This window comes from Salmo salar, chromosome ssa25, assembly GCF_905237065.1.
Source record: "Salmo salar chromosome ssa25, Ssal_v3.1, whole genome shotgun sequence".
Taxonomy (NCBI): Eukaryota; Metazoa; Chordata; class Actinopteri; order Salmoniformes; family Salmonidae; genus Salmo; species Salmo salar.
Genome location: NC_059466.1, coordinates 44,323,684 through 44,338,165, shown reverse-complemented (window position 1 = coordinate 44,338,165; position 14,482 = coordinate 44,323,684). Strand labels below are relative to the sequence as shown.

General features: G+C 44.3%; 1 protein-coding gene across 1 annotated transcript in view; it reads left to right on the top strand.

The window, feature by feature from the left end:
* The first annotated feature begins 421 nt into the window (after window positions 1-421).
* The window catches only part of LOC106586811 (FERM and PDZ domain-containing protein 4), a 77,912-nt gene continuing 63,851 nt past the window's right edge, over window positions 422-14,482 (top strand). The window contains exon 1 of the mRNA XM_045707623.1: window positions 422-854. Within this exon, the coding sequence (XP_045563579.1) occupies window positions 814-854 (41 nt within the window). The 5' untranslated portion in view covers window positions 422-813. The remainder of the gene's footprint in view (window positions 855-14,482) is intronic.

Sequence of the window (14,482 nt, the reverse complement as noted above, 5' to 3'; positions counted from 1 at the left end):
TCATTTATTGTTTAGTTCATCGCTCTCTCTCTCTTTCACCTCCTCTCTCCCTGCTGAGCAACACCCACACTGCTGCTGTGGATTCTCCTTCATTATCTCCTTTCATTCTGAAAACACGACACATGATGTCAGGAATTGATGAGCATGTCCTTTCTAGAGGAGAGGAATTGATGAGACTGTCCTTTCTAGAGAAGAGGAGCAATGCATGGGAGCCGGTTGCATCCATCAGCAGTGATTTGTGTCCCTACAACGCCAGCTTCCACCCTACAACCCCAGCTTCCACCCTACAACCCCAGCTTCCACCCTACAACCCCAGCTTCCACCCTACAACCCATCTCTCTCTCTCTCTTCCTCTCTCTCTCCCTGCCCGCCCCTCACTCTATCTCTCTGCCTCTCTCTCTTTCTGTGTGTGTGCCTCTCCCTCGCTCTCCCTCTCGCCGTGTCTCTTCAAAGCGGTTGTTACTGCGCGGCCCCTGCACATCATTCCACTGCGATGGAAATTAAATGAAGGTGGCTTAACGAACGGATCCAGGCATGCTTTGAAGGATGTAGCCGAGGGAAGCGCCACTGCCAGATCCTTTTCCACAGGCTGTGGATTTGTGCCGCTGATGCGAGGACACAGCAATCACTCAGCCATGCAGAAGCCCTGACAAGAGGACTAATCTCTCCACCTGACTTGTGGAAGCTCCAGATTTTTTTTCTCCCTGTATTATTTATCCCCACTGCTAAAGACAGTGGCACAATGGAGCCAGCTACCTGAGGTAGATGATCAATTTGTAGCCTTGGACGGACAGACCACAGTCTGCTGCACACATGGATGTGTTTAGCTTTGTGAAGATGCCAAAGCTGTCAGGGTGAGTCTAATGGATGCTGTTTAATTCGCCTGTCTGCTTCCATGCCACTTGTGTAATAAGCGGTGGTGGATCCTTTACCCACAGGCATGATTCACATAGAAAACAGGGGATTTAAAAAGCACAATTTAGAATGGAATCTGGTGTAATGTTTGTAGAAACTGCACATACTGTTAAAATTATTATTATAATGACTTAGTCTGAGTGCTGTCATATGCGATTCATGTGAGATGTAGAGAGAGAGAGGAAAAAGAGGGATGGAAAGGGGGGGGAGAGGGGGAGAAAGCAACAGAGACTGAAGTGAAGTGTTCCATGTGTCTGAACTTAATGAGGTGCTTTTATCAGATTGTGAATATATGGTCAATTTTCAATATGCCACTACACATTCATACTCAGTTGCAATATGTAATGGAGTGTTTTATGGTGGGGTTTAAAGCATATGCACATACCCATGAATTATTGGTTGGCAGTGACATTTACTGTAACCCTAAAATCACATTTTGATGAATTATATAGTTGCATTTTTCAACGTAATATTAGATATTTATACAGTAGTGTTTAAGGTTTTATTTCTGAGTAAATCAACCATGTAAAATCATGACAAAGATATTGTAATTTGTTATGAGTACACTTTGAGTGTATATTTGTAACTTATTGTGTCTACAGATTGAACTGGGTAAAACTTTTGCAAATGATGCGACATGAGGCAGACATTTTGCCGTGTTATGTTAATCTTAAGCAAATAGTGAGCATCTAGAAGACAACTCCATATGAAGTGTGTTGAGCCTCCATGAATCAGGGTGAGTTGCCAAACCATAGTGTATGTGATTACTCTAAGGTTGTCAACACATTACCTGCACATACAAGTCATTTTACGAGCCTCTGAGGTTCGACTACAGTGCTATGCAGTTATAAATAGGCTACAGCATAAAACGAGAGGAAAGGTAACTGGAATATGTGTCTGTCAGTCTGTATGTATGTGTCATAACAATTGTGAGTAAGATTCATACATTTTCCAGACCGACAGTCACATTTTGCGCCTGTTGGGATTTCTGCATTTTCTTGATCTGAATCTAGGTAATCTTCCTGAGGGATTTGCTTCCATCAGCAACACTGCATGTCTATGGCTGGGATATAATCAGTTTATCATCTAACTTCATATCACATTTCACATTCAAGCCATTCCCTGTTAAAACAAAGACATGCTCCTTAATGAAACACAAGTACGTAAATTCACTGAAAATGGACTATTGAATGACAAATGAAAGTAAATTAGAAACATTTATGGCATTGATTTTCTGTATATTCCATATCTTTGTACTAGGGATGATTCATTGATGAGTTTCTCCAAAACGCTATATTCACAAATTTTTCACATTTGTGTTGTTTTGTCAGAAATGATTGGTTATGAGAACCTTTATGTGTGTATAAAATATTACTTTTCTCAGATTTTTTTATTCATACATTTTAGATGTGTATGAAAAATGTATTTTATATTTTTTACGTTTATATATCCATTGTTTAACTGGAATGGAATTTTTGTATCCTGTGTAATTCAAATCGAATTGTATTAGTCACATGCACCGAATACAACAGGTGTAGACCTTACAGTGAAACGCTTACTTACGAGCCCCTAACCGACAATGCAGTTTAAAAAAATACGGATAATAACAATAGATAAAAGTAACAAGTAATTAAAGAGGAGCAGTAAAAAAATAACACTATATACAGGGGGGTGCCGGTACAGAGTCAATGTGCGGGGGCACCGGTAAGTTGAGGTAGTATGTACATGTAGGTAGAGTTAATTAAAGTGACTACGCATAAATGACAACAGAGAGTGGCAGAGTTGTGGAGAGGGGAGGGGGTGGGGGGGGGGGCAATGTGAATAGTCTGGGTAGCCATTTGACTAGATTTTCAGGAGTGTTATGGCTTGGGGGTAGAAGCTGTTTAGATGCCTCCTGAACCTAGACTTGGCACTCCGGTACCGCTTGCCATGTGGTAGTAGAGGGAACAGTCTATGACTGGGGTGGCTGGAGACTGACAATTTTCAGGGCCTTCCTCTGACACCGCCTGGTGTAGAGGTCCTGGATGGCAGGAAGCTTGGCCCCAATGATGTACTTGGCCGTTCACACTACCCTCTGTAGTGCCTTGAGTACGGAGGCCGAGCAGTTGACATACCAGGCAGTATTTGACTATGATATGTGGTTGTCTCACCTAGCTATCTTAAGATCAATGCACTTTTGACACTTACTGTAAGTGGCACTGTATAAGAACATCTGCTAAATGATGAAAATGTCAAATGTACTGTAAATGTTTTACATACAGATCTCATTTTACTGTATTAAATTATTTTGTATATATACATTTAAATATCTAAATATTGATGTCACAGATGTATCATTTGTACATTACACACTTATTGACTGTGTAAAACCGAAAAGTGATAGATTTTAAACAAATACAAGTCTGTCATTGAACAACCCCATGGCATGATTAGATGCACACCAATCTTTTTCATAATTTCTTTCAACAATAAAAGCTAAATTGCATCTCACCTGTCAGCTGGTGTAACTGAGTCAGGTTTGTAGGCCTCCTTGCTCTCACACGCTTTTTCAGTTCTGCTCACAAATTTTCTATGGGATTGAGGTCAGGGCTTTGTGATGGCCACTCCAGTACCTTGACTTTGTTGTCCTTAAGCCATTTTGCCATAACTTTGGAAGTCTGCTTTGGGTCATTGTCCATTTGGAAGACCAATTTGCGACCAAGCTTTACTTCCTGATCGATGTCTTGAGATGTTCCTTCAATATATCCACATAATTTTCCTGCCTCATGATGCCATCTATGTTGTGAAGTGCACCAGTCCCTCCTGCAGCAAAGCACCCCCACAACATGATGCTGCCACCCCCGTGCTTCACGGTTGGGATGGTGTTCTTCGGCTTGCAAGCATCCCCCTTTTTCCCCCAAACATAACGATGGTCATTATGGCCAAACAGTTCTATTTTTGTTTCATCAGACCAGAGGACATTTCTCCAAAAAGTACGATCTTTGTCCCCATGTGCAGTTGCAAACCGTAGTCTGGCTTTTTTATGGCGGTTTTGGAGCAGTGGCTTCTTGCTGAGCGGCCTTTCAGGTTATGTCGATATAGGACTCGTTTTACTGTGGATATAGATACTTTTGTACCCGTTTCCTCCAGCATCTTCACAAGTTCCTTTGCTGTTGTTCTGGGATTGATTTGCACTTTCGCACCAAAGTCCGTTCATCTCTAGGAGACAGAATGTGTCTCCTTCCTGAGCGGTATGATGGCTGCGTGGTCCCATGGTGTTTATACTTACGTACTATTGCTTGTACAGATGAACATGGTACCTTCAGGCATTTGGAAATTGCTCCCAAGGATGAACCAGACTTGTGGAGGTCTACCATTTTTTTCTGAGGTCTTGGCTGATTTCTTCTGATTTCCCACGATGTCAAGCAAAGAGGCACTGAGTTTGAAGGTAAGCCTTGAAATACATCCACAGGTACACCTCCAATTGACTCAAATTATGTCAAATAGCCCATCAGAAGCTTCTAAAGCTATGACATCATTTTCTGGAATTTTCCAAGCTCTCTAAAGGCACAGTCAACTTAGTGTATGTAAACGTCTGACTGACTGGAATTGTGATACAGTGAAATAATCTGTCTGTAAACAATTGTTGGAAAAATTACCTGTGTCATGCACACAGTAGATGTCCTAACCGACTTGCCAAAACTATAGTTTGTTAACAAGAAATTTGTGGAGTGGTTGAAAAACGAGTTGTAATCACTTCAACCTAAGTGTATGTAAACTTCTGACTTCAACTGTTTTGGAATGAAACTCTTCAATTATTATCTCATGTATTTTTTTAAGTGGAACTGACAGCGTTTTAACTACTTTGCAGATATGAAACAGACAGACACTCATAATATCAGTAGAAAATGCTTCAAATCCAACTTTGTAAAAGGTTTAAAAAATATGGTCGAAAGGCCATGATGTAGAGTTAAGGCATTGTTTGCAGAATGGATGTATGCAGACTACCAATACATTTCTTGGTAGTCCAAAAACAACGCTATCATGTTGTAAATCACAGTTGCCTTGTACATTGTTCGCTGCCTCCACCTATTTGGGATGCACTGTTTCAGTTTCAATCACTCAATATTTTGAACAAAGAAAATGGACAACTGTAACTAAGGTTGGGAATGTCAATAAAATCAAATTAGCAAGAGGCAATGATCACACGTCAGTCATAACGTGGCTAATAGGCTAGCGCACATGTGTCAAGGCCTGCGGGCCAAATAGGACACACAAGCGAGTATAAATGAGTCAACAGTTGAGTCATCTAGTAATTACAGCCTGATGTGCTCGCGTTGGTGGATGAACCTTTTACTGTAGTGGGCTAAATCAGGGTCACACAGAGTGTACACCTCACACACACGGTTTTTAACAAGAAGACACCTGTACCATATCAGATATAGAGTAGAAATGTATTACATGTTGAGTTTGCATCCCAATATTACACTTTCATATACATCACAGAAGACTGAAGTATAACAAAACCGTTTGAAAAACCGTTTGACCTAGAAACATTCCACCCATGAGGCCACTAGGTCATTTGACTGCAAGAAAGGGCTAAACTTCAATTGCACTGCTTTCGTGTGTCCGGTTCAATAACGAGCAGTGGTGGGAATGTGTACTTTTTTATTAGGGTCACAGCATATTAGGTACATCTTCAAGCATTGCAGCTAAAGCTGGATTTATCTCTTTTAATACGTTAAAACGCAATATAAAGCACCATATGTACATACAGTGCATTTGGAAAGTATTCAGACCCCTTAACTTTTTCCACATTTTGTTTCATTACAGCCTTATTCTCAATTTGAATTTATTGTTTTTTCCCCCTCATCAATCTACACACAATAACCCGTAACGACAAAGCAAAAACAGGTTTTAAGTACATTTTTGCAAATGTATTAAAAATGAAAACATAACATTTACATAGGTATTCAGACCCTTTCATCAGTACTTTGTTGGATCATCTTAGGCAGTGATTATAGCCTCGAGTCCGTTTAGGTATAACAGTACAAGCTTGGCACACCTGTATTTGGGGAGTTTTTCCTATTCCTCTATGTAGATCATCTCAAGCTCTGTCAGGTTGGATGGGGAGCGTCACTGCACTGCTATTTTCAGGTCTCTTCAGAGATGTTCGATTGGGTTCAAGTCCAGGCTCCGGCTGGGCCACTCAAGGACATTCAGAGACTTGTCCCGAAGCCACTCCTGCGTTGTCTTGGCTGTGTGCTTAGGGTAGTTGTCCTGTTGGAAGGTGAACCTTCGCCCAAGGCTGAGGTCCTGAGCACTCTGGAGCAGGTTTTCATCAAGGATCTCTCTGTACTTTGCTCCGTTCATCTTTCCCTCGATCCTGACTAGTCTTCTGGTCCATGCCGCTGAAAAACATCCCCACAGCATGATGCTTCACCGTAGGGCTGGTGCAAGGTTTCCTCCAGACGTGACACTTGGCATTCAGGCCAAAGAGTTCAATCTTGGTTTCATCACACCAGAAAATCTTGTTTCTCATGGTCTGAGAGTCTTTAGGTGCCTTTTGGCAAACTACACAGTGGGCTGTCATGTGCCTTTTACTGAGGAGTGGCTTCCGTCTGACCACTCTGCCATAAAGGCCTGATTGGTGGAGTGCTGCAGAGATGGTTGTCCATCTGGAAGGTTCTCCCATCTTCACAGAACTCTAGAGCTCTGTCAGAGTGACCATCGGGTTCTTGGTCACCTCCCTGAACAAGGCCCTTCTCCCCCGATTCCTCAGTTTGGTCGGGCGGCCAGCTCTTGGAAGAGTCTTGGTGGTTCCAAACTTCTTCCAATTAAGAACGATGGAGGCAACTGTGTTCTAGGGGACCTTCAATGCTGCAGAATGTTTTTGGTACCCTTTCCCAGATCTGTGGCTCGACACATGTCTGTCTCGGAGCTCTACGGACAATGGCTTGGTTTTTGCTTTGACATGCACTGTCAACTGTGGGACCTTATATAGACAGGTGTGTGCCTTTTCAAATCATGTTCAATCAATTGAATTTACCACAGGGGGACTCCAATCAAGAAACATCTCAAGGATGATCAATGGAAACAGGATGGACCTGAGCTAAATTGAGTCTCATAGCAAAGGATCTGAATATTTATGTAAATAAGGAATTTCCATTTTTTTTATTTATAATATATTTGCAAAAATTTCTAAAAGCCTGTTTTTCCCTTTGTCATTATGGTTTATTGTGTGTAGATTGCTGAGTAAAAAAAAAAAAATCTATTTTAAAATAAGGCTGTAATGTAACAAAATGTGGAAAAAGTCAAAGGGTCTGAATACTTTCCGAAGGCACTGTAAGTGGACATTATAAAGAGACATATTTTTTCTAATAAATCAATGACCTGCGAATTCGTTATGCTTTTAAAATATAGCCCATGCGCTGATTGAGTTACAACTTAAGTATGCCGAGAGTACTAGCCTCTGCCATATGGACACATTGATACACTGTGATCCATTGGTGGCTAAAGAAATGACAGCAGAGAACTCAGACATAGCCTATAGGCTATGTCTGAGTTATAAGTAGGCTTATAACTTCCATCATCAACTAAGTAAAATACATAGCCCTCAAGGTGACAAATAAAAACAGTCAAAAAGAGGCAAGCAACACTGTAGTATGCATGAGAGCACCAGCTGTTCCAGACGACTGTGGGATCACGCTCTCCGTAGCCGATGTGAGCAAGACCATTAAAACAGGTCATTCACAAGGCAAGACGGATTACCAGAGCGTGTACTCAGAGCACTTGCCGACTGGCAAGTGTCTTCACTGGCATTTTCAACCTATCCCTGACCGAGTCTGTAATACCCACATTTCAAGCAGACTCCCATAGTCCCTGTGCCCAAGAACACTAAGGTAAACTGCCTAAATGACTACCGCCCCGTAGCACTCACGTCAGTAGCCATGAAGTGCTTTGAAAGGCTGGTCATGGCTCACATCAACCCCATCATCCCGATAACCCTAGACCCACTCCAATTTGCATACCGCCCCAACAGAGCCACGATTGACGCAATCTCAATCGCACTCCATACTGCCATTTCCCACCTGGACAAAAGGAACACCTATGTGAGAATGCTGTTCATTGACTACAGCTCAGCGTTCAACATCATAGTGCCCACAAAGCTCATCACTAAGCTAAGGACCATGGAACTAATCACCTCTCTCTGCAACAGGATCCTGGATTTACTAACACCCCCAGGTGGTAAGGGTAGGCAACAACACATCTGTCACACTGATCCTCAGGCTGTCTCACCGTCAACGATGAGACAGCCTATAGGGAGGAGGTCAAAGACCTATCAGTGTGGTGCCAGGCCAACAACCTCTCCCTCAATGTGAGCAAGACTAAGGAGCTGATCGTGGACTTCAGGAAAAGGAGGGACGAACATACCCCCATTTACATCGACGGGGCTGAAGTAGAACGGGTCGAGACTTTCAAGTTCCTTAGTGTCCACATCACCAACAAACTATCATGGTCCAAACACACCAAGACAGTCGTGAAGAGGGCACGGGTCCCCAGATCCTCAAAAAGTTCAACAGCTGCACCATCGAGAGCATTCTGACCGGTTGCATCACCGCATGGTATGGCAACTGCTCGGTATTTGACCGTAAAGCGCTACTAAGGGCAGTGCATACGGCCCAGTGCATCACTGGGACCAAGCTTCCTGCCATCCAGGACCTATATACCAGGCGGTGTCAGAGGAAGTCCCAAAAATGGGGCCCATGATAAATCAAAGGCTTCAGTCACCCAAGTGCTAGACTGTTCTCCCTGCTACCCTGCACGGCAAGCAGTACCAGAGCCCCAAGTCATGGTCCAAAAGGCTCCTTAACAGCTTCTACCCCAAGCTATAAGACCGCTGAACAATTAATCAAATGGCCACCCAGACTATTTACACAACTGCTACTCGTTGTTTATCTATGCATAGTCACTTTACCCCTACCTCCAAATTACCACGACTAACCTGTACTCCACACATTTACTCGGTACCGGGGCCCCTGTATATAGCCTCGTTATTGGCATGTAATTCTCTGTTACTTTTTATTTTATTTAGTATTTTATTTAGTATTTTCTTAACTCTATTTCTTGAACTGCACTGTTGGTTAAGGGCTTGTAAGTAAGCATTTCACAGTATGGTCTACATCTGTTGTATTCGGCGTATGTGACAAATACAATTTGATTTGATGAAAATTCTGGTTCTTTCGATCACATTGATCTGTCTTCTCTGCCTGTCTGCCTCCCTTTCTAAATGTCTTGAGCTATTGCTAGTGAAGTTCAACATTGTATCAAATCATCACAGGGTCCCGCCCAAAGCTGTCGCCGTTAGCAACATTGTATCAACTAGCCTATTCTGAGCCCTAAATTTTTCCTGCACCAGCAATCTCGGGACAGAAAGCTGTTTTTTAAAGACATTTCCACTGAACATATGGGATCATCAGATCATTATATTTTGCTCTTTCACACCGAGGCTTGGTGATTATCGAGGCCGGGAGTGTTGGAAAGATTTTTCAAATAATGAGGAACTATCATTTGCAATGGATGTTAAAAAAAACAAACACTTTGTTGACTTGTGTGAGGCGAAGAAATAATGAGTTGTGTATGTGGGAGACGCACCACATCTTCGCCTCATCCCCCTCCCCTTCATCTTGATGCAACATTTTAAATTATACTCAAGACACATGATCTTTACACACAGGTTTATTTAGACATTTTTTACTAACAGACGCAACTCAATCAGCTAATGTCACGGGCACTATCCAAACCGCAGTCTTTTCTTTGTCTTCTTCGTCTTCATCTTCTATGATATCAAGGCGGTCCGCAAACAACTGTTTAAGTGCATGGCGCCACCTACTGTGCTGGAATGTACGATCAATCATGATTTTCCTAAATTCTGTACTAACGTGAAAATATAAAAAAACAAATGAATCCCTACCAACTTCTACCACACCCTCCCCAACACCATTAAGCTTTATCTACATCATGCAGAAACACTCCACCCTTAGGATTGTTCAGCATGTCAACAACCATTTCAACAGTAACATATGTTACCCCCAATATCTCTTTTGCCATCACCACATTAACCTTCACCCTGGCATTTCTGCTTTCCACAACTCGAGTCGTATGATAACCTTACCAATAAAAGCTATGAAGTCAACTTTATTCATTATCAAAGTGTCCTTTGACACCACACATTTATGAGCACAATATTTCTGAAAATGCCTTGAAACCATGCCAGGACCAGCAGAAACACCAGCCCGATATTATGTCCATTTAGTACAGGAGCAGCCATGGAAGCTCCATCAGTCTGACATTATGTCTAGTTAGTACAGGAGCAGCCATGGAAGCTCCATCAGTCTGACATTATGTCCAGTTAGTACAGGAGCAGCCATGGAAGCTCCATCAGTCTGACAGTAGGTCTAGTTAGTACAGGAGCAGCCATGGAAGCTCCATCAGTCTGACATGATGTCCAGTTAGTACAGGAGCAGCCATGGAAGCTCCATCAGTCTGACAGTAGGTCTAGTTAGTACAGGAGCAGCCATGGAAGCTCCATCAGTCTGACAGTAGGTCTAGTTAGTACAGGAGCAGCCATGGAAGCTCCATCAGTCTGACAGTAGGTCTAGTTAGTACAGGAGCAGCCATGGAAGCTCTATCAGTCTGACATTAGGTCTAGTTAGTACAGGAGCAGCCATGGAAGCTCCATCAGTCTGACATTAGGTCTAGTTAGTACAGGAGCAGCCATGGAAGCTCCATCAGTCTGACATTATGTCTAGTTAGTACAGGAGCAGCCATGGAAGCTCCATCAGTCTGACATTATGTCTAGTTAGTACAGGAGCAGCCATGGAAGCTCCAACAGTCTGACAGTAGGTCTAGTTAGTACAGGAGCAGCCATGGAAGCTCCATCAGTCTGACAGTAGGTCTAGTTAGTACAGGAGCAGCCATGGAAGCTCCATCAGTCTGACATGATGTCCAGTTAGTACAGGAGCAGCCATGGAAGCTCCATCAGTCTGACAGTAGGTCTAGTTAGTACAGGAGCAGCCATGGAAGCTCCATCAGTCTGACAGTAGGTCTAGTTAGTACAGGAGCAGCCATGGAAGCTCTGACAGTAGGTCTAGTTATTACAGGAGCAGCCATGGAAGCTCCATCAGTCTGACAGTAGGTCTAGTTAGTACAGGAGCAGCCATGGAAGCTCCATCAGTCTGACATTATGTCCAGTTAGTACAGGAGCAGCCATGGAAGCTCCATCAGTCTGACATGATGTCTAGTTAGTACAGGAGCAGCCATGGAAGCTCCATCAGTCTGACATGATGTCCAGTTAGTACAGGAGCAGCCATGGAAGCTCCATCAGTCTGACAGTAGGTCTAGTTAGTACAGGAGCAGCCATGGAAGCTCCATCAGTCTGACAGTAGGTCTAGTTAGTACAGGAGCAGCCATGGAAGCTCTGACAGTAGGTCTAGTTAGTACAGGAGCAGCCATGGAAGCTCCATCAGTCTGACAGTAGGTCTAGTTAGTACAGGAGCAGCCATGGAAGCTCTATCAGTCTGACATTAGGTCTAGTTAGTACAGGAGCAGCCATGGAAGCTCCATCAGTCTGACAGTAGGTCTAGTTAGTACAGGAGCAGCCATGGAAGCTCCATCAGTCTGACAGTATGTCTAGTTAGTACAGGAGCAGCCATGGAAGCTCCATCAGTCTGACAGTATGTCTAGTTAGTACAGGAGCAGCCATGGAAGCTCCATCAGTCTGACATTAGGTCTAGTTAGTACAGGAGCAGCCATGGAAGCTCCATCAGTCTGACAGTATGTCTAGTTAGTACAGGAGCAGCCATGGAAGCTCCATCAGTCTGACATTAGGTCTAGTTAGTACAGGAGCAGCCATGGAAGCTCCATCAGTCTGACAGTAGGTCTAGTTAGTACAGGAGCAGCCATGGAAGCTCCATCAGTCTGACAGTAGGTCTAGTTAGTACAGGAGCAGCCATGGAAGCTCCATCAGTCTGACAGTAGGTCTAGTTAGTACAGGAGCAGCCATGGAAGCTATAGTCTGACAGTAGGTCTAGTTAGTACAGGAGCAGCCATGGAAGCTCCATCAGTCTGACAGTAGGTCTAGTGAGTACAGGAGCAGCCATGGAAGCTCCATCAGTATGACAGTAGGTCTAGTTAGTACAGGAGCAGCCATGGAAGCTCCATCAGTCTGACATTAGGTCTAGTTAGTACAGGAGCAGCCATGGAAGCTCCATCAGTCTGACATTATGTCTAGTTAGTACAGGAGCAGCCATGGAAGCTCCATCAGTCTGACATTATGTCTAGTTAGTACAGGAGCAGCCATGGAAGCTCCATCAGTCTGACAGTAGGTCTAGTTAGTACAGGAGCAGCCATGGAAGCTCCATCAGTCTGACAGTAGGTCTAGTTAGTACAGGAGCAGCCATGGAAGCTCCATCAGTCTGACAGTAGGTCTAGTTAGTACAGGAGCAGCCATGGAAGCTCCATCAGTCTGACAGTAGGTCTAGTTAGTACAGGAGCAGCCATGGAAGCTCCATCAGTCTGACAGTAGGTCTAGTTAGTACAGGAGCAGCCATGGAAGCTATCAGTCTGACAGTAGGTCTAGTTAGTACAGGAGCAGCCATGGAAGCTCCATCAGTCTGACAGTAGGTCTAGTTAGTACAGGAGCAGCCATGGAAGCTCCATCAGTCTGACAGTAGGTCTAGTTAGTACAGGAGCAGCCATGGAAGCTCCATCAGTCTGACAGTAGGTCTAGTTAGTACAGGAGCAGCCATGGAAGCTCCATCAGTCTGACAGTAGGTCTAGTTAGTACAGGAGCAGCCATGGAAGCTCTGACAGTAGGTCTAGTTAGTACAGGAGCAGCCATGGAAGCTCCATCAGTCTGACAGTAGGTCTAGTTAGTACAGGAGCAGCCATGGAAGCTCTGACAGTAGGTCTAGTTAGTACAGGAGCAGCCATGGAAGCTCCATCAGTCTGACAGTAGGTCTAGTTAGTACAGGAGCAGCCATGGAAGCTCTGACAGTAGGTCTAGTTAGTACAGGAGCAGCCATGGAAGCTCCATCAGTCTGACAGTAGGTCTAGTTAGTACAGGAGCAGCCATGGAAGCTCCATCAGTCTGACATTAGGTCTAGTTAGTACAGGAGCAGCCATGGAAGCTCCATCAGTCTGACATTATGTCTAGTTAGTACAGGAGCAGCCATGGAAGCTCCATCAGTCTGACAGTAGGTCTAGTTAGTACAGGAGCAGCCATGGAAGCTCCATCAGTCTGACATTAGGTCTAGTTAGTACAGGAGCAGCCATGGAAGCTCCATCAGTCTGACAGTAGGTCTAGTTAGTACAGGAGCAGCCATGGAAGCTCCATCAGTCTGACAGTAGGTCTAGTTAGTACAGGAGCAGCCATGGAAGCTCCATCAGTCTGACAGTAGGTCTAGTTAGTACAGGAGCAGCCATGGAAGCTCCATCAGTCTGACAGTAGGTCTAGTTAGTACAGGAGCAGCCATGGAAGCTCCATCAGTCTGACAGTAGGTCTAGTTAGTACAGGAGCAGCCATGGAAGCTCCATCAGTCTGACATTAGGTCTAGTTAGTACAGGAGCAGCCATGGAAGCTCCATCAGTCTGACATTAGGTCTAGTTAGTACAGGAGCAGCCATGGAAGCTCCATCAGTCTGACAGTAGGTCTAGTTAGTACAGGAGCAGCCATGGAAGCTCCATCAGTCTGACAGTAGGTCTAGTTAGTACAGGAGCAGCCATGGAAGCTCCATCAGTCTGACAGTAGGTCTAGTTAGTACAGGAGCAGCCATGGAAGCTCCATCAGTCTGACAGTAGGTCTAGTTAGTACAGGAGCAGCCATGGAAGCTAGTCTGACAGTAGGTCTAGTTAGTACAGGAGCAGCCATGGAAGCTCCATCAGTCTGACATTATGTCTAGTTAGTACACGAGCAGCCATGGAAGCTCCATCAGTCTGACATTAGGTCTAGTTAGTACAGGAGCAGCCATGGAAGCTTCATCAGTCTGACAGTAGGTCTAGTTAGTACAGGAGCAGCCATGGAAGCTCCATCAGTCTGACATTATGTCTAGTTTGTACAGGAGCAGCCATGGAAGCTCCATCAGTCTGACATTATGTCTAGTTAGTACAGGAGCAGCCATGGAAGCTCCATCAGTCTGACATTAGGTCTAGTTAGTACAGGAGCAGCCATGGAAGCTTGGCCCCAGTGATGTACTGGGCCGTTCGCACTACCCTTTGTAGCGCCTTGCGGTCAGAGGCCGAGCAGTTGCCATACCAGGCGGTGATTTAACCAGTCAGGATGCTCTCAATGGTACATGCCAAATCTTTTCAGTCTCCTGAGTAGGTTTTGTCGTGCCCTCTTCACGACTGTCTTGGTGTGCTTGGACCGTGTTAGTTTGTTGGTGATGTGGACAACAAGGAACTTGAAGCTCTCAACTTGCTCCACTGCAGCCCCGTCGATGAGAATGGGGCCGTGCTCAGTCCTCTTTTTCCTGTAGTTGTCACGGGTGTCGTAGGGTGTAGACCAAAACGCAGCGGGAAAATGTAT